This window comes from Gavia stellata, chromosome 10 (assembly GCF_030936135.1).
Source record: "Gavia stellata isolate bGavSte3 chromosome 10, bGavSte3.hap2, whole genome shotgun sequence".
Classification (NCBI taxonomy): domain Eukaryota; kingdom Metazoa; phylum Chordata; class Aves; order Gaviiformes; family Gaviidae; genus Gavia; species Gavia stellata.
Window position 1 is genome coordinate 17880809 of NC_082603.1, and position 19342 is coordinate 17900150.

General features: G+C 40.3%; 1 protein-coding gene across 1 annotated transcript in view; it reads left to right on the forward strand.

Annotated features, from left to right (window-relative positions):
- The window catches only part of TGFBR3 (transforming growth factor beta receptor 3), a 123133-nt gene that overhangs the window by 60212 nt on the left and 43579 nt on the right, over positions 1-19342 (forward strand). Inside the window, exon 4 of the mRNA XM_059821781.1 lies at positions 10603-10740. Within this exon, the coding sequence (XP_059677764.1) occupies positions 10603-10740 (138 nt within the window). The remainder of the gene's footprint in view (positions 1-10602; positions 10741-19342) is intronic.

The window sequence follows — 19342 nt, forward strand, 5'->3', positions numbered from 1 at the left end:
TGGAAAAGCTTAGGTAGATTTGCTCAGAATGCCCCAAATGCATTTAAGGAAAATGGTCCTGGCAGAACTTTGTCATCTGTCTTGTATCTCCCAGTTTAAGAAGCATTTTCTTTGGGACAGGCGCTGCTTTTTCGCATGTACTCATATATCCTCCGACATAGTAGTGATCCCCCCCACCTTTGTTTATTCAGGGCATTGGGCACTATGTTGGTGCAAAAACACAACTATCTGGTAATAGTTTAGGGATGGGAGAAGGGAAGAGGAGTATAAAATTAAACTTACTTGGCAGCCCAGCTGATTCACCAAAGAAAAGCTTAGATCTGTAATATACGTATAAGTAAGTGCAGAATAGAATATTGTATGGGAAAATGTTTCCTTTTCACCTGAGTCTTCTACCTTAATTGTTGAAGTAAAACTTAGTCTGATGGGGTACTGTTTTGTGAATAGTCCACTTAACAGTAGAGAAGATGCTATACTTGCAGCTTACAGGAATGGATCCTGTGCCCTTAAACAATTCTAAAGCCAACAAGAAATTTTCCCACAAAATGTATAAAAGGAGGACTTTCCCCTTAGGATTCATTACACAGCGTGTGAACAGTATTGACATCTACTGATTTATGCAAAGCTGAGCAAAAACATTGTGTTTTTAGGTCTCAAGTGCTGGGAAGCCTGACTGCTTTGTGGAAGGGCAGATGGCACAAATGGTTTCACTTAATCTTTGGGAGCCTGAGCGTCTAGTTTGGGTCACAGGAGGAATGGGCAAAGTGGTCCCAGCCTTGCACTGGTGGGCATAGGCCTTCGATTGAACGAAACGTGGGGCTGGTCGCTGTGGGCAGCCCTGGCTCCGCAGGTGCTCAAAGTGGGGATGGCATGGGAAGATTAGATTTGTTTGGCAGAGCTGAGCAGAGATGCTTGAGCAGCGACTGTGTGCTTTCTTTGCTGCAGCCAGAAGTTTTTGAAAAATCTTATTTTTCAGGAGAACTCTGGTTCTCCAGACTACATAATGCGTGAGATAACACTGAAGACTTAAAAACCGGATTGAAATATATATGCACAGGGAAAACTGGATCTTGTATTATTCAGGTAAAAGAAGCTAAAGTAAGCAGTTTACACGCGTGTATGATCTCTATGTAAAATTTATTAGTAAACTCTTTGGGTTATACTTTTAAGATCATTGGCACAGAAGTAGCTCTATCAGTGTTAAGTATGATATGACATGCTAATACAGTTATTACCCTTTGTGTTCTGAAATAGCTCTGCTTATAGAAAGCCTCAAGTTTTTTCACTTTTATTATTCTCACGCTGTGAAAGTAATACTACTTTCTAGTGCAAATAGGACTTCAATAACTGTCCTGCCCATTTGCCAAGTTATTTGTATCAGGAATAGCTTTGGTCCTAGTTTTTTTTATTACCTAGGTATTTGCATAAAGGATTAGCATCTAACATAATGTGATCGCATTTGGCAGCTCTAGCTTAAAATAACAACTTTGGAACACTAGAAATTAACTGGCTACATTTTTGTCTGAAGATAAATTATGTGACTGAGCTGTGGGCAGAAATGGTCCAACATTTTCGTGAAGTTAGAAGCCCTATTTTGTAACATCACCTTGTGTCAGAACTTTCTGACACGGTGCGAGCTGTGGTGCTTTCTGAACGGGCAATTCAGTCACTGCATTTCCAATAGACACTTGCCAGCACGGTTGCCTGCTCTTACACTTTTGAGGAGAAAGTATCAGTGGTGCAGTAAAACATCAGTTATGAACCAGATACAGATGACAGTGTGGCCAGGTACTGACTAGTATGCTTAGTGCTGTACAGCATGCCACTGTACTATACTGTACTCATCTTACACACGCTGTATTTGATAATGTTATAGTGCTAAATTTTACCTTTAATTTGCTTTTTTAGTCTGTTGTCTGGAGCAGCTGAATTACAAATCTATATGAGGAGATCTAAAAGTGCTGTAATTCCATCCTGTTCCACAGATCCTCAGCTTGGCCATTTAATATTTAGGGCTAGAAAGGTACCAGAACTTAGACTGGAGGGAGAACTACAGGTAATATTTGAATATGCTGCAAGCTCTTGGGCTTTTGTTCTAATGGACTTCCTTTCATCAGGGTGTCAGATACAACTACTGTGTCAGTGGATGGGGAGGTCAGTTTTCAAGCTGGTTCTGAAGCTAAACCTTAATCTTTGTTAAAGATGGTATGTCCATTTGAGTACATTGCTTTGCTCTGAGCATAACAGGTGCCAAATGCAGGGGTGATGCTTCATCCTCACTGAGGACGAAGGGAGCTTTGCTTAGTTCTCCCCTTGAACACATGCGTTGGGGCTGCCATTTCTCCTCTGGATCATTAGTAATGCATCTTCATGTTAAAGTGGCCTTCTGGGAACATCATGCATACTTCAAAATAGTTTGTTAGTGGATGTTGGCACACATGTGGTGAAGGACTTGAATGTCTTGATTTGTAAGCTCTTTGGGGAGGGAACTGTCTGTGTCTAGACAACACAGCGCACCCTTGACATTTAGCCCCTGTTGCAGGAAAATAGAAAAAAAAGAAAAAGAAAAAAAAGGGAGTTTTCAAACACCTTTTGGTCAGAGGTTTCTGACAGTACTTCTTGATGAAGAGCGTGCAATGATCTTAGTTGGGTAGTCCTTGTTAACCTTTCTGTTCTCTTGCTGCATTTTCGATGGAGCCCAGTTTTCCAGTCTGGGTGGTAGATCATAAGGGTCAGCAGCTTGTGCAATAGTATTCCTTTTTTATAAGGTAACGTATGGGACCACATCAGTCTCTGGCTTAATGCCAGTAGCTTCAGTGGAATTATGCTGGGATGAATCTTTCCCATGATTTTCACAGTTGAGCTATAACTGCTGTTAAGCCAATCTGATTCTCTCTGTAGACTGTGGATGAGAAGGTCCAGGCAATGCCACTCCATTTGCAACCATATATTTAGGATAAAATAAGCAGAAGGTTGATTGTAGAATTAGTTTAGAGTGTTACCTGGCCTTTGGAAATAAACTTTCCTCCACGCACCTGGTAAATGCTACCACGGACTCAGACCCCTTCCCCGAGGACTGAGTTGTGCCTCGTCCTGGCAGTAAGGCAGAAAGGAAAGGGCTTTCCCTCCCCACGTGTGCCTTATGCATCGCAGCCCCCCTGCCCTCTCCTGAAGAGGCAGGTCCCTGCCCCAGCAGCATCCTTTAGTGCTGGCCTGGCAGAGAGAAGAAAGCATGGTGTGTCCTGGCAGGGGCTGCGAGGGTGGCACAGCTTTGAGTTCTGCAGGAGAAAAAGTAACTGTGTGTGGGTATGAGTGCTTGTTTTTAATGGCATTGCAATTTTCCTGGAGATATTTATTTCTCTGATGCTGTTCTGAAGATCTTCTGTCTCATTGCTGGGGTGAGTTTTCAAAAACAAATAGGTGCTTGCCCTGTACGAATAAAAGAGTCTGCATTGGAGAACCTTCCCAGAAGGGAAGCGGTGGGGTCTCATGTGCTTACAGGAACTTGCTTATACAACCGTTTGATTTAAGAGTGCAAATATGTAACTCTTTGAGCAAAATTGCCTTTAAGCAGTAACACCATGTGAACATATTTTGCGTTTCTTGGAAAAATCAGCAAACTCTCTCTCAGAAACTGTTGGCTCCCAAAAGCTGGACATTGCAATCTACTGTAGCTGGCTTAGTATCAAATCTGTAACACAATATTCAATGAGCATAGCAAAAATACAATGAAAAAAAAAAAGAAGCGTTCCATTTTGAATTCACAGTCCCTGCCTAAAGAATACACTTCTTTACTTTTATCTTAAAAAGAAAAAAAATGGCCTGGAGATCCTTCCCAAAGCAATTATAAACACTTTTGAAAAGCAGTGCAGTACTAGATCCTAGCACATTTCATGGATTAATCCTTGGCTGAATTATTTTATAGTCAATGTATTGACATTATATTTTTCAAGTGAATTTCAGTAGAAATTCTAAACCTCTTATATTGGATAATACACACTAATGAACTGTAAAGATAAGTTTCTTCATATTAGTTTCTTTGGCTGTTGGAATACCAGAATAGTTTATGTCCTATAAATATTATATTAACAAAAAGAGTGAAAACACTTATAGAGGGCAGTGATAGGTATAAATTTTCAAATTTCTGTTCTAAATTTTGTGTGGTTTGTACTAATTAACTTAATCTTTGCAGCTGAGTAAGGAGTTAAGATGTCAAAAATCCGTCTTTAGTGCATCACTTGTAAGTCAGAAAATGTGTTTATATGATCTGAGAGTTAAAATTCTTTTTTCTTTTAGAGGACAGCTGTCCTAGCCTGGGCAGTGTAATTCAATACAACACAGCATATTTTTTCCTGGTTTATTAGCACAAATTCGTAATGACTGTTTTGGAAAATGTGCTATGAATTTACCTAAAGGCCTTCACACTGGAATAGTTAATTCAACCTTACAAATCCTTGGCACTCGACTTTCATCTTTTTAGAACAAAACACAGACTCTGTGATTTGATGCCTTGAAGTCAGCAAAACAAAATGGTACTTTAACAGCAGTGTTTACTTTGATCGGTTTTCAGCATTTGTGCCCCTGCCTTTCACGTAGTACAAATTGCTTTACCAGAGTAACGGGGCAGGAGCCTGTAGACTGTTTTTGTAGTTGGTTTCTGTGGTGATACTCAGCCTTCCATGAAACTGTGATCTCCGGGGACAGAGAAGCCTCTGCAGCCGCTTTAACCTCGCTGCTGCTAGAGACCTTAGAGGAACTCTGCAGACTGTGCAGACGGTAGTGATGAGGCATGAATACAGGCAGATACAGCTGGCGAAGTAATGCCAGCATACGTTTGATAGACATGGCACCTATGGAATATGGTATCTTTTTAAAGTCTTTATTTTACTTCTTTACAGTTTTTATAACATATATTGAAAAATGCATTCTAACAAAAATGACAGAACTTCTGTGGTTCATGTCCTAGTTGCAGTTATATGCATTGTTGTTGGTATGCTTTTTAAAAACGAGTTTGTAGATTTTGTTGTAAGATTTTTAGAATAGCTTTAATCTTTAATTTTCACCTATGACCAAGTTGTCGTATTCCTCACAAGTTAGTCCGGTGTTATTTGGAGGAGTGTGTGCCAAAGGAGGCCGCGAAGGGCAGACGTGAGTCTGGAAGAGCAGCTCGTGCTGCCAAACACCTGCTGAAGCTGAGCCTTACTGAGAGGACCATTGCTGAGACACGTGTCCAGAAGGTCTGGCCTAACGATTGCACAATGAAAATGCTGGCTACGCAACAGCTCCGTGATCAAATGAGCCCTTTGCTGGGAGCGAGAGATGTGTTGGACCACATTGACGTATTTTCCTGTACTGTTGTTATGCTGCTGTCTGCTTGGTTAATGTGCTGTCCCTCAATACGTTTTAAAAATAACACGGGCAGAGCAATAGCAGCTGCTTGTTAAATGGACTAGGTGGCCTAAAAGTACTTTAGTCCATTTAATGATTCTGGTTTAATTTTCTTTTGGTATTGTTTGACCAAACTGCTCACAGAGCTGTCTGAGATGCAGAAGACTTTGACTGAGGTAGTATATTGCTGAGAAGTATAAAATATGTGTATTTTATAAGCTTGTTTGAACCTGTAAGAGTGGATGGAGAGTATCCCTTTTTAGATACCTCATTTAAAAAAAAAAAGTTTCTATGGGAGTTTCAGAAAAAGAATGAATTTTACCACATAGTTCAGAATTTCACACCATGTCTTCATACCTAGCTGTACAGTGCTGAACACATATAGGACTGGTTTCTGATGGGGTTTCTGGGCAATGCTTCACATAAATAATTAATAATATGGATTCTGCCAGTGAAAATACAAAAAAGAAAGGGAAATTTTCTAGTTAGCTCTTCTGCTATTCATTAGAAACATTCTGTTTGGTGGCTTGAGGTGATCCAGTACCTTTCTATTAATTTGTGGAGTGTTTAGAAGATGCTATGAACTCTCTAGACATTTGAGAAAGGATGTGTCTTGAAGAGCTCACGAGCTAAGATGAGACAGAAAGGTGGCCGTGGGAAGGGGAGCACCACTTAAACCACACATTGGCTGAATCTTAACTAAAGCTGCAGTGGGGGCGCTCTATAGCAGAAAATACTTTTTGGTGAGAGATATCACTGTAGAGAGTAGGGATGAGGATCTTCCACTGCAGTGCTGTGGATGGAGGCAGCCATGCCAGAAGTTACCAGAGGGGCAAGAAGGTGGGAGCATGGATGCGACAGCAGAAAGCTTAACAAGGCAGAGCTAGAGAGAGGAACGGTGTCACGCTGGAGGTGCTGGTACAGCTGAAGCTTGGAACTTGTGCTTGTGTCAATGTTGTAAGCCTGTAACACCTTAGAGTCCCATTAAGCCTTTCAGTCTCTGAGGCAGGAGTGGAAGAGGCATTTGTGTACCTCTGGTGCATAGCCGAAGTACAGGCGCTCACCTGGACTCCACAGTTCACACCGCTACCTTCCACACTGGAACGCCTCTCACCTCTCTGGTGAGCTGTTTTGACCAGAGGTACCTTACCTGGGCTGAAATTACTGGGTGATAGCCCACCAACTGCTGTTACGCAAGGTAAAACCCATATGCTTGGCAGCTAGGTTGTTGGCAAAAAGCCCTTGAATGCTGGTAACTCCCCAGCAGTTTGCTTGGAAATCTTTCCAAGGACCAGGAAAAAGTCTCCCGTAATAGATACCGCTGTTGTATATCATCAAGCACAGACAGTGATGGGGGCAATCATAAATATTAGAGGGGAAAGTAGTTACACTATGAGGAGGCTTAATCTTGTACAACTTCTCATTCAGGCTAGGCTACCCAGCTGCTCCTCAGCATAGCTAGCTCAGAAGCAAAAATGAATTATGAAAAGTATGATGACCAAGATGGTCCTGAGCAGTTTTTGAGCAGCTCTGTGGGGACTTTTTTTAGTCTGGAAAACCATGCTGGTGCTGAGGACTCCGTTATGCCAAGAATTATAGTGACAGGGAATGTATATGCCAAGGAATATAGTGACAGAGGCTGCTGCAGAAGCATGCTCACATTAACTATATTCTTTCTCAAGTTTAGGACTAGGAATATGAATTCCACATTATGTGTTTTGTTGCTGTCTTATTCATGAGCAAACTGAGGAGTGCAGTAATGCAAAATCACATTTATTCTGAGAATTTTCACAGGAACACTTAATTTACTTATGAAAAATTAATTGATTTTGTGTTAAAGTCCTGTAGATTTTCTTAAGGATCAGACTGCACTTTTCAGGCAGAAATATAGGAAAATTCCATTATGTGATATAACTTAGCCTACAGTTCCAGCCAAAGGCACGGATAACTGTATCACCACTTCTGAATATGGCTCAAACTTTGATTATTTCCATACATGTGTAGAAATAATTGTATGCATGTATATTATATACATATTTAATTTCCAAAGCCTGAAAGAATAGCAGCTACAAAATCTGATAGTAGATCCAGTTGCAAAGAGTCTCCGATTTTCTCACTAAGGGAGTGTGATTGCTCTGTATGCTCTCTCATGTGACCAAACCAACAGGCAGAAATCTTCATGAAGTCTAAAACATATGTCTTGTCTGACAGATGTTGGCTTTGAATAAACTTGTCTGAGATCAGTTGAAACAGAGATACTTCTCCATTTCCTTATTACCCAAAGGACTTGGCCTAGCTATTTCTGAAATGAAGTTTTCAGAGTGTGTTATTTCTTGTATCATTTCTGGTTTTAATAAATACCAGAGGTTTTAAATAGCAAAAATTTTTAAAATTTCTGATAGGAGCCACCTCTTTGCATTGACTTGACATTCTAATAAAACCACAATCAGGGTGCAAACCCAAGCCGAGTGCCCCGTTGGCCAGTGTGAGAGGATTATTACTGCTTTTCTATTCTTGGTTATTTAAGTACATAAAACTATATTATAGCTTATTTCATCAATATTTACATTAGTCTTTACTTCCTTTGGGATCAGAAGAAACCGGTTATCATTGGATGTGAAAACGTGGCTATGGATGCATATGATGAGTGGACGTGTTTAATATTTACTCCATGTAGTGTAGTAGACTTTCTCTTTGACACTTTGAAGTTTACGGAGTTTAAAATTGAATGCACTTTATGCCATTTGGAGCTGAAAAAATATCAGGATAAAATTTGAACTCATATTTGCGAGATCAGGACTGTGAAAGATATAACTGGGCTATTTTGGTAAACTTAGATTACAGTATTTTTATTGCTTTGTAAGAAAACATAACCCCAGAACAAGGTAATTATATTTAATAGTTTAAGCAGTTTATTACTAATTAGCTGTGATTACAGCTGAAAAACCACAAGAATTAATGAAAGCTTTTTAATAGCCGTGAATTTAATAGCAGTTCTAAACACCTTTTTCTTTCTACTTTCGCCTCTCCATTTCTAGACAGAACAACAAAGTTGGGAGCCTTGTAAAACAAATAATTTTGTCTTCTCTTTTATTTTCAGCTAACAGGATAATGTTGGCTCTATAGCCTGATACTGTAAAGCGGTTTTTATAGCTAAGATCATGACTGTTTGGCATTTGAAGTCTCTGTCATCCTGTTAGCTTTCAGAGCGCTAACACCCTGCAGTTTCCTAAAAGGAGGTATTTTATTCTTTTGAGGCAGAAAGCGGAGAGAAATGTGGTCCCCGGAAGACGTGGTAATCCGTGGTACTCTAATTAATGTTTTCTTTTGGAAATGCATAAATACAGCTAGCATTAATTAAAATACAAGCAGTGAGAAAGGTGGCTGCCTTTGGGTGGAAGGTTGTGGTGGTGCCCAGCTCTTCCTGCCGGCAGAGCTAGTGCTGCCTCTGGCTGCCGAAGAGAAGAGGTGCTTGCTCTTAAAAGCAGTTTGGGTTTAGTAGAAATATGTAATTATTCTTTTAATATCAGTTTTCCAACAAGTTTTAATCAAGCATAACAAAGATGAAGATAGGGATGTCCTCAGTGTCGCCAGAGGTGTGCTTATGGGGTTTGACATCTGCTCCATTGTGGGGACTTGAGACATGTTCATTCAGTGGGTTTTAAGAATCTAGTAAATTTTGCCTGAAAACATCTGCTTACTGATTGGTGTAGTAAATAACATAGCCATTTTTTGGCTAGCTTTTTCGCAAGTTCTTAAGTAGCAGAAAAAGGTCTTTCTGCCGTCCTTGTGTCTGTCAGACCTGAGACCTAGGTTCGACTTTCACTTTGCAGTGATGGTGAACTTTTCACTTTGGGTGGGGGGAAAAAAAATAAAGAAAACAAAAAATTAAAAAAAAGAAAGCTAACTTTTTTCTTTTGGAAAGATTTTCAACAGTAATGGGTACCTAATATTCAGTTTGGTCTCTAGTTTTCATCTAGTTACTTTGTCAGATGAATCTGCATTTACTTTAATGGTAAACTAACTGATGCTTACCTCTATATAAGAATAATGCAATGAAGTATACATAGTGGCTTCTGTGTCTCAGATTTCCTTTCAAATTCTCTAGTGGGAGACAAAATTCATGCTGAATTACCTGTATGCTCGTTTCTGTGTGCCACCACTCAAATTGGTGATTGTGTTCATGTGTGCTCCCTCTATACCTTTTCTAGAAAGAGCTGTGATTGTCTGTCAGGGAACCCACCTGCCACCCACTGTTGTGAGACATCAGCTTGCCTGCTTAGTCTGTGTGATATATCATCTCTTGATTGCACACTAAAGCTTTTCTCCTATAAAGCAGGGTGAACTATCAAGCCAAATTCTGGCTGCTTAAAAAGCTTATTAGATACTGCAAAAACACTTTGATTTCAACTACAAGTTGTTATATGCTAAAAACTGACAGGCTTTTCTCTGTTATGCGTTTGGTTAAGGTTTTGCCCTGCATCGGCCCCTTTCTAGAAGGGCAGCACTGGGATACAAGGAGCTGAGCAGCAGGGGCTTCCAGTGACCACAAACTGGTTGTTTAAAAATCACCTCTAACAGGTTACCTCACTTCTATGATGTTCACTTTCCTGGGATCATTTTCCCCAAGCATCCTTTTAGTCCCTGAAGACAGGCATTTTCTTTCCCTAGTGTATGTTAAAATTTCTGTTGGAATTCCTTCCATAAACTAGTGCTCACTTGTGTTTCTGGATTTGTTCCTCCTGGTTTTTGTTTGTTTAGTTTTATTTGTTTTGCAGGTTAGATTTATGCCCTAATAGCATCAGCAGGTGAGGTTTGTACTCTTAAGCCAGCTTTGTAGGCTACCATCTAGAAACCAGAAATCGGAGTTTGCTTTGCAGTTCTTTTTATCTCCTTGTTCTCCAACTCTCAGCTTAGTGGTTTGACCTTTTGCATAAGCTATTTTTCATCAGCGTTTGCCAAGGTTTTCTTAAACACTTTAGCAGCGCTTTGCAAGCATAGAGCACAAATGTTAACCATTTCATTCTTTCTATTATCTGTGCTCTGTTGACTGATGTTTTTTGGAAGTAGGTTGGTCTATAATCCTGTGTCAAGAGGTCTGAATGCTGGAAGCCATAATGTATATAAAAATGACCTTTGATTTGTTGTTTCAAATTCCACTTTGGTTTTGTAACTTATCAGGAAGTATTCATGTATTTCTGTGTTTCTCTGTAGGTCACGTTACATTTGAATCCAATTTCATCAGTGCATATTCACCAGAAGCCTCTGGTGTTTCTTCTCAACTCTCCTTTGCCTCTGGTCTGGAAGCTGAAAACAGAAAGACTGGCACCTGGAATCCGAAGAGTTTTCTTTGTGAGTATACACTTATACTGGCCTGCTCTATATCATAGCTACTTGTCGCACAAGACATAGAGTTAATGGCATTCATTTGGAAAGTTTTTAAACATATATTAAAAAAAACCCCAAGTTAACAGGAGGTCAAGTTTCAGTGTAGGGCTCTGGGGAACAGTTAGGTGGCAGGGCAAAGCAGTTTGGAAAAAGTACCCAATTACTTGTTATGTGAATTCAAGGAAAAGAAACCAAAACTGCTTTTTCAGAATATGCATGTTGTGTAGTTATTAACACTAGCAGCCATTCCAGTTCAAAAAGCTATGAGGTTATAACAGGTTGCCAGTCCTGATTAGAAGTTTAATAGTACTACAATGCAAAAAAACTCAAAGCAATGGGAAATACTATGGGTGGATGCTAGTTGTGTGGTCTGTGACCAAAACAAAAATCTGTATGTATTGAGCTCAATATGTACAATTACAGTTTATGTTTCTAATGAAGCTTGGTCTGTTGAAATGACTGAGCTAAGCCCAGAATGAAGTCATTTTTATTTCTCAGAAAGACTGGAGCACTGCTTATAATGTCGGATCCAAATATTACCTAGTATTTGTAAATCATGTCCTTACAGTTTGCCAGGACATTCAAGTTTGCTATTTGTAGTGAAACAGACAAGTTGTTTGGATTAAATTTTTAATGCGTGACATCATGTCTAATCATGAGTCGTCTTCAATAAAGTTGCAGCTTTTACTATATTCAACTCTAATTGCAGAACTAAACTTGATTATTTTTAGCTGTATCCTTATAGGGTTTAATTTTGCTCCTCCAGCACAGCTGACAGTGGTAGGTAAGACTGTTTCTGCAGTACCCAATGGGAACTTAATGGTGTCACTGTGCATCAGCAGGACGGGAAGATGGACAGTGCTGCAGCATTAGCACGCTGGGAAGGGACGCTGCTCGCTCAGTTGACCTGATATGGTGGTGACACCATTAAGTGCACCGAGAGTCCTATCACTTGCTGGACACCAAAAGCTTTCTGGGATTGTTTTTCTTTTTCCTGTCATCAGGGTACAAGAGTAGGAGTACCCTTGATATTTTGAACTTTGGAGGACTCCATCCTGTTTCCAATACAGTGTGTTACTGATTGGTGCATAGAATGTGGGCTTGTTTGTATTCTAAGGTAGTCACAATCTTAGGTTTTCTCATTACTGTGTTAGAGACTCTTGACTGTTATCTTCTTGTTGACTATTCCTGGTATATGTCCTTTCATGCAACCAGTACAGTTCAGGTGTGCTCAGAAAATGACTGAGGAACAAGATGATGAACCAACAGTATGGTAAGAGTCCTCACTCCTCTCCTGGCCAAAAGAAACAGCACCTTTCATCAGTTAATCAAGTCTTGGACCTACTTTCAGTTTAGTTTTGATCTCCTCCTGCTGTTACTACATCATCACTCCCGTTTCATATCGGCTGGTTTGTATTCAGCTATCTCTTCCCTTCTTTTCCTCCTCCTCCAGGCTTTTCCGTCTCCCCTTGCTTTGCTTCTGGGAGTGAAGAGGTGCTCTGCTGAGAGCCATCCATTTCCGCTCAGCAGACTGCACCGGTGTTCAGACTGTGGTCGTGCTGGGCTTGCTTGGTTTGGCTCAGCGGGGCTTCAGCAGGCTGCGTTAAGGCACAGAATAATAGGAATGTGCTTAAGGCCTCAGCTGCCAAAACTGTACGATTAGCTAAGTGTTTGCTTCAGAAAACTGTTTCATGCTCTCCTGGTTACAAAATTAGGCTTGAAAACGTGAGCAGCAGCACTCGTGATCTGTGCCAAACAAGTTTTCTGACCTCAGGAAGTGCCATGGTAAACCTGGCCACTGCTGCTGCAGGAAGGGCTGGGCTGAGTCTCAGGTGGGACAGGAGAACCTGATAGACGCTACAGGCTCAGTTTTTCATTGGTGGGACTCAAATACCTCCTCTCAGTACTCCAGCCTCTCTTAGGCTCTGCTGGTCACAGTAAGGGCTGAAAGTTGTGGTCCCTCACGCCATCCCCCAGCACGTGCCTGTGGTGCTGGGATAACGCTGCTTCCCATAAGCTGTGCAGATGTGAGAGCTCACCTTTCCATTGCAAAGAGTGAACTAGCTCTCAATGTTGACCCATCCCTAATCATGTTTAAACATCTGAATAGCTCTCTGTAACTATTTTGGATCTCTTCAAGTGCCATATAATTTATGTATTCTTCCTTCCAGCACGTTAAGGTTTCTATTTTTCTTTTCTGTAAAGAGCTTGAAGAGAAGAATAAGATTGCAGAACAGAAAACACCAGGGTACCGATCCACCATTACCTCTCCCAGTTTAGTCTCTGCAGTCCCTCTCACTCCATAACTTCATTCTCTGTGTTTTCTTTATTAGGCAGTATTTTTCCTGCAGACATAAGCTAACTTCAGTCTCTTATCTGGGGCTCATCAGCCTTCCCACTTCTCGTGTACCAGTGTCTCAGTAGCTAGTCCGGCATGGGATGATAGGCCATGAGGTTACAGGCTGAACAACTTAAACTGTGGTGATCATCCATTGCTTTTTCACAGTTCCATTCCGCTCACTAGGACAAATGCATTGTTTTCCTGAAAGCTTTCTGAAAAAGAGCACAGAATCATGCAGCACAGAAAACCTGGGAAATCCTGAGTAAGTCCTAGCAGCACCTGTGGGCAAGTGCAATATGCCAAAAAGAAGTCGAGAGGCTCTAGTCTTGCAGCAGAGCTGTTTGCCTGCATTGGGCCATGCCCTGTTGCAATCCCTGGGACTGCCTCTGGCCTAGAGGAGCCTGTCCCTTTGCAGAACCAAGAGTTCTTGTTTCAGGTGAGTTGTGGGGTGGATGGACATAGTGCTTCCGTTCTAGTAGCGGAGAGGCTCCCTGTCTTCTTGCCAGAGTCTTCAGTAAGTTTTAGAGAATTGAGCCTAGGGGTGTAAATCGCAGATTTCAAGGGAGCTGAGTGCGGAGCTCGCTTCCTTAGCCCTTGTTTGAAAATACTTGGCTTATCCATGTACATCTACAGCTCTGCTTTGTTCATTCTCCTTAAATGTACAGCCAAGCCAGAAAACAGCGTATTTTAAATTTGAAATCTTTTATGATTCAAAAACCCTTTTTCAATGCCGATGCTCAAAACAGAAATCTGTGTCACACATACCATAGGAGTGTCATAACTATTGTGTCTGTCTCTATGGAAGCCTCAGGCAGGATAATCATTCACTTTCCAGCTTCTCCTGACTTTTCATACAATACATTCATTCATGATTTTATTAATATACTGTATGTAAAGTATGAATTGCACTGTTTCATTGATTGATCCTTAGTTAGAAAAGTAAGTAGTGTAAAGGAGTTTAAATGGCAACTTCTGGGACTTACTGCTCATAAAGACAACACCCCTAAAGCCAGGTCAAAGTTTGTAGTTAAAGAATCTTGTAACCATTACTGAAGTCCTAGCTGTTTATTTCTTTTTATTACTAGCTATTATTTTTTCCCTGGAAAGCATCATAATAAAGTTCATAAACTGTTCGTAAACAAGGAAGTGGTTTTGAATAAATAAATAAATAAAAATTACAAATTAATTTGATTAGAAGATCCAAGGTTATTTCTAACAAAGAAGATAACACCAGGATATGAGCAAATAATGAATCAGAGCACTCTGTAAAGTGCTGTTAGTACCATTGTACAGATGGAGAAACTAAGGCACACTGAGCTTAAACGATGTTTATGTTGGAGCAGAGGGTAGACGCGGGGCTATGTGTTCTCAGTGTCCTCATTAGGAAGACGGTCTGCTATCTTTGCTCTGTGAATTCATTGTTTGAGTTTCCACTAAAGCTAAGCCACCCCAGATTGCTTTATTTAACGAAAAGGATTAAAAGATTTAAAGCTTGTTTCGGCACATATCCAAAAGACCAGGAAAATACAGTCCTACTGAGTTGGGCTGGAGTTTAAGTTCTTATCATATAGTTCAAGCTTGGGTTTTTGCCTTGGGCCTGGTCCTCCATTAGGCAGAAATCTAAAATGAATGGGGGAGAAAATCGAGCCTTTGGGTGTATGGTTATAGTATAGACGAAAGCACAAAGTACCTTCCTGATAAACATTTTTAAGTATAAAAATGTAAATTTGGTGTATACATGTGGATTTGTACTTATTTTTATCATGTGATGCACATAGCTTCACTCAGCACAGTGACTTGTCACATAGCTTCACTCAGCACAGTGACTTGTCACACGCTTTATCTTCATGGAGGCAGCTCACAGTTTCACTTTCACAAAATGCCTACTGGTGGCTAAACCTCACAGTGGAATAAATTGTCATTAAAATTAAATAGCATGCCCCAACCAAACCAAAGGTTGTGTTCTGTTAACATCAGGCTTTTTTTAATGTCATGTTTTGAAGACTTTTTTCCAAAGCCATGGCAGTGAATGGAAGCACAGTGATGCTTATGGAGCGACAGTATTTTGGAGGAAGGCGTCCGAGACGGGGCATAGGTGCTTAAGGGAGTTGTTCTTTTCTGGTCTATAGCCTTATGGCGTTGTCGTTTTGCTCCTCAGGGCATCTTTTCCCATCTGTAAACCAGAGGGAAACTAGTGAATAGTCTTAAGAAAAATTTTGGCATCTTGAGAAAAACCTGATATAAATTTCGCTGTGTGTTAGAGAAAAGTGAATATATGGTGACTACATAGTGTGGTGTTAACAATACATTTGGCATAGACAGGGTTATTTTCAGACTCTGCATGAGTTATATGTGTATCTTGATGGGTTAAGTAGGTGGTGCTGGGAAAATTATTGTGATTTTAGTAAAGTAAGCCTTGAGTTTATTCTCATCGTGTTGAAAATAAATATACCTAAGTATCGTGGCATTTCAATCCAAAAATACCTGAAATGGGTTAGTGCATGAACTCTGCCTGACCTAAGTAATTGAAAATTGCCACTTTGATTACTGGTGTATCTAGTCATATTAGTCTGATTGGACATTTTTACATGTCACAATAATACAACAGTTTGGGAATGGGCATTTTCTGTTGAAGTGTTCCTGGGCTGGACCATCAGCCCCCTCATCATGAAGAAGAGCAGTGCATGGGTCTGCTCAGTTCAGCAGGGGTAATACTTAGCATTTGTGCTAAATATTTTTTTTTCCTCGGCAGGAAATAAATGCCAAAATTATATCGTAAAGGGGGAGTGGGAGAGGAAGTTGAAGGACATCTTCAGTGGTGATTAGGCTGGTTAGATTACTACATATAGCAATTTTACATAAACTAGGCAACACCTGTAGAAAATGCTTTTACCCGTGATCTCATTTCAGGTCAATCTTGCACAAAAACCTCACCAGACCTCTCCCACCACCCCACTTTTAAGTTTTCATATAACAAAATAATTTCCTCCCTTTCCATCAAGTCATTATTTCTCTCCTTCCCTAAAAGCAGTTTATTGCGAACATGTCTTGGCAGAAAATGAGAAGTTTTATGAAACTGCCCAGAAAGAGGGTTTTATAGGTGCTACTCAGCAAGTGGATTTTTTTCTTTACGTTTGGTAGCTTTCTCAATCACTTTTATAGCCTAGGAATGTCTTTACTGGGCAAGTGAAAGTAGTGAGAATTAAATCAATGAAAGAAGAGACCCAATCCTTTGTGATTTCCTGGCAGAAATCACCATTAGAATAGATCCAAAAAACCCTTAAATATCTACATATGTGATTTTTATATACTACTTGATTTAAGATATGATGCTTCAGCTCTTTCTCCAAGTTAGTTATTCAGGTGATTGAATGAGTAAGAGTTATGGATGAGAAAGCACTTATGCATGTAAATAACCTTACTTAAAAGAACCCCTTTAATAGGACTGAATGTGTGTGTGTTAAGTTAGTAAAATGGAGGAAGCAACAGCAGTAATGATAAATACAAAACCAGATCACATGCTTTTGGCTTGAGATTTGAAAAGAAAAAAGAAAAGCTTTAAGGAAGAGTAAGTGATAGAATGAAGAGTTTAATTATTACTCATTTCTGTATTTCTAAGAAGAAAAAAAACCATGTTCTTATTACTTCAGCCAATAGCTGGTTTATTCCTTCCACTTCATGAAAATATGGTTCACATATTTTGGGTCTCTGCCACCAAACCACAGGCTGTTCTATGGTTTGCACTAGATTTTGGATGACTGACAAAACTCACTGAAAAACAAGTGCTATTTGTTTTCCTGTGCCTAGTATTTAACGGGAAATCAGGAGGCTAAATTTCCAATCACTGGTTAAATAGACCCAGATGTGAACAGAGTGCTCTGCTAGGAGAAGAGTGAGAAAGGATAGGAAATGCATGACTAGTGATAAATTTGGTATAAATAGTGACCTTTCACTATTCAAAGTAAAAGCAGTAGATTTTCAGTGTTGTGTAACAGTGTGAAGAGGAATTTAAAAGGACGTTTACATTTCTATAGAATCCTGGGTCTGGTTTTTTTTTGTAAATTGTCATCGTTCTTCTACTCAGGAGCTGGAAATAATCCTGTAGTTGCCCTTTTCCACTTGGCAGAGTTAATATTCCCCCTCCCCCTTCCCACACCATTTCCTTGCCTTTTGAAAGAATGTGAAAATAACATTAAGTGTCTAATTAAAAGCAGTGTTTAGTAAACAGTAACTCTTATTATGCTTTTCACAATAGTACATTTCCCTGGAGACTTTGTCCTGTGGCCTGATTGAACCCCCTGCAAAATCCTGCTTTTCTAAAGTCTATATAACTGGTTTACTCCCAGAAATATTGGGGGGACCTCAGGCTACTTATGGTGGTTGTTCTTATGTTCTTGGCAATAGAGTGGAAGGATTTTGTCAGAAGTACGGATGGCAGGGTGGTAAATACATGTTTGAAAGTGATGCATTGTCCGCAATAACCCTAGCAAGGCATCTTTAAATATCTAGGGTTTGGTTTTTTTCGTTCAAAGCTTGCTTCATGAAGGCGTTCCAGAAGAGAAGTGATATTTTTGGCTTAGGAAGCAACATATAGTACATGAAGCAAATATGCAGTGTATAGTGAAAAATGTTTATATGTGGTAGTGTGACGTCCCAAAATAGGGAAATTTTATGATCTATGGGTGTCCTCTGCTTTTACTGTAAGCACTTTGGTTTGGGCAGAAATATTTCAAAAATACCAACTTGCCAGTAAATTTCAGAGGAAGCAAGGGGGATCAATGTGCCTTAGTTTCTCCTTTCACAGAATGTTCAAGTCCTGCGCTTTTTTGGAGCCTGGTTTGCTAAGAGTATCGCGTAGTTCAGACTAGATCTTCTCCTGTCCCAGGTGATTTAAGCCATCTTTCAAAACTCGAGCCTTATTGCTTGGTGTTTCTTTCAGCTTCAAGAGTGGGCTGTCTTCATGGGTCACCGCTCCAACCAGAACCTCGTGTTGAGAGTGTGGCCGGGCCAGGCCTGGGTGCTGCTGCCTCTTGGATCTGATGCTGGTCTTTCTCCTTGCTGCCACTGACTGATCCTGAGTGCTCCTCCTTCTCACGGTCCCTCTAGGAGCCCAGACCCATCGCTCTCAGAGCAAAGGAGGCTGATGGTTAGGAAAACTTGGGCTTTAAGTTAAACCAGGCTGCAAGAGTAAGGAAAGAAGCAACATTCTGGCATTTAGCGGTTGAGGTGTGTTCCCAGGCCCGTCTTGCAGGAGGCTGAAGGGCCTGGAATAGGCCTCTGCGATGGTCTTTTCCCTTCTGTATGGTCACGGCTCCTTCCCTTCTTTGCCTGCTTCAGTAAACAGGGGGTTTAGCTAGTGGAAGTTTACAGAAGCAGGCAGCGGATTTTGGCAGACTGTTGGTGTTAGTGACGTGGAGATAATAAATCACAACAGGTTGCGTTACTGAGTCGTCAGTTCCAGTGGAAACTATAGCTGCAGTTGCATAGATATGCTTTAATTCTCCCCTTCTCTTCTTCCACTAAACTGAATCTAACTTGAAACAGAATCTCTGGAAAAGTTTCTGCTACCTTATTTTCTTCAGATCGAATGAGTGTTTCATTGAGTCTATTAAGATGTTGTTAGATTAATGTGAGATGAGTGGAGATTTACCTGTGTACGATTAATAAACCCCTGCTGAGCCCTGAACTTTGGGAACAGGTTTTCCCTTTACACGGATTTTTTTGTTTCCTTTTTATCATTCTAGTAACTGTTCCATGGGGTTTTTTAAAGTTGCACTTGCTTTGACACAGTTTCAGCTTTGATGGAAAATCCCAGAATCTTCTTTCTAGATACATAAAGATGTGCAAGAGCCTGATCCCACGGGGTTCTGCTTTTGTCCTGAGAAAGTGTTGAGCAGCCTTAATTCCTATCAAGATCTTCGGTGGTTGGCGAACTGAGCATCTCCTAGGAAGTAGAATTAAAATCTAAAGTGTAATTAAGATAATGCTGTTTCTTTTACGTGTTTGTTTTCAAAAATGTGAAAACTGGAAGTGTAATTTTGTGATGACTGTAAGTGGTCTTGAGAGCACTAAACTGAAAATGAAAAATTTCACTGCTGCCTGAAAGTATCGCACCTCTGTGGCTGGTAAGGACTATGCAAAGCTGATAGATGATTCACAAATGTTGCATGTCATTTCAAAAGCAGCATGTTTCTTAGTTGCTTACCAAAGAGAATTGTTCTCTTG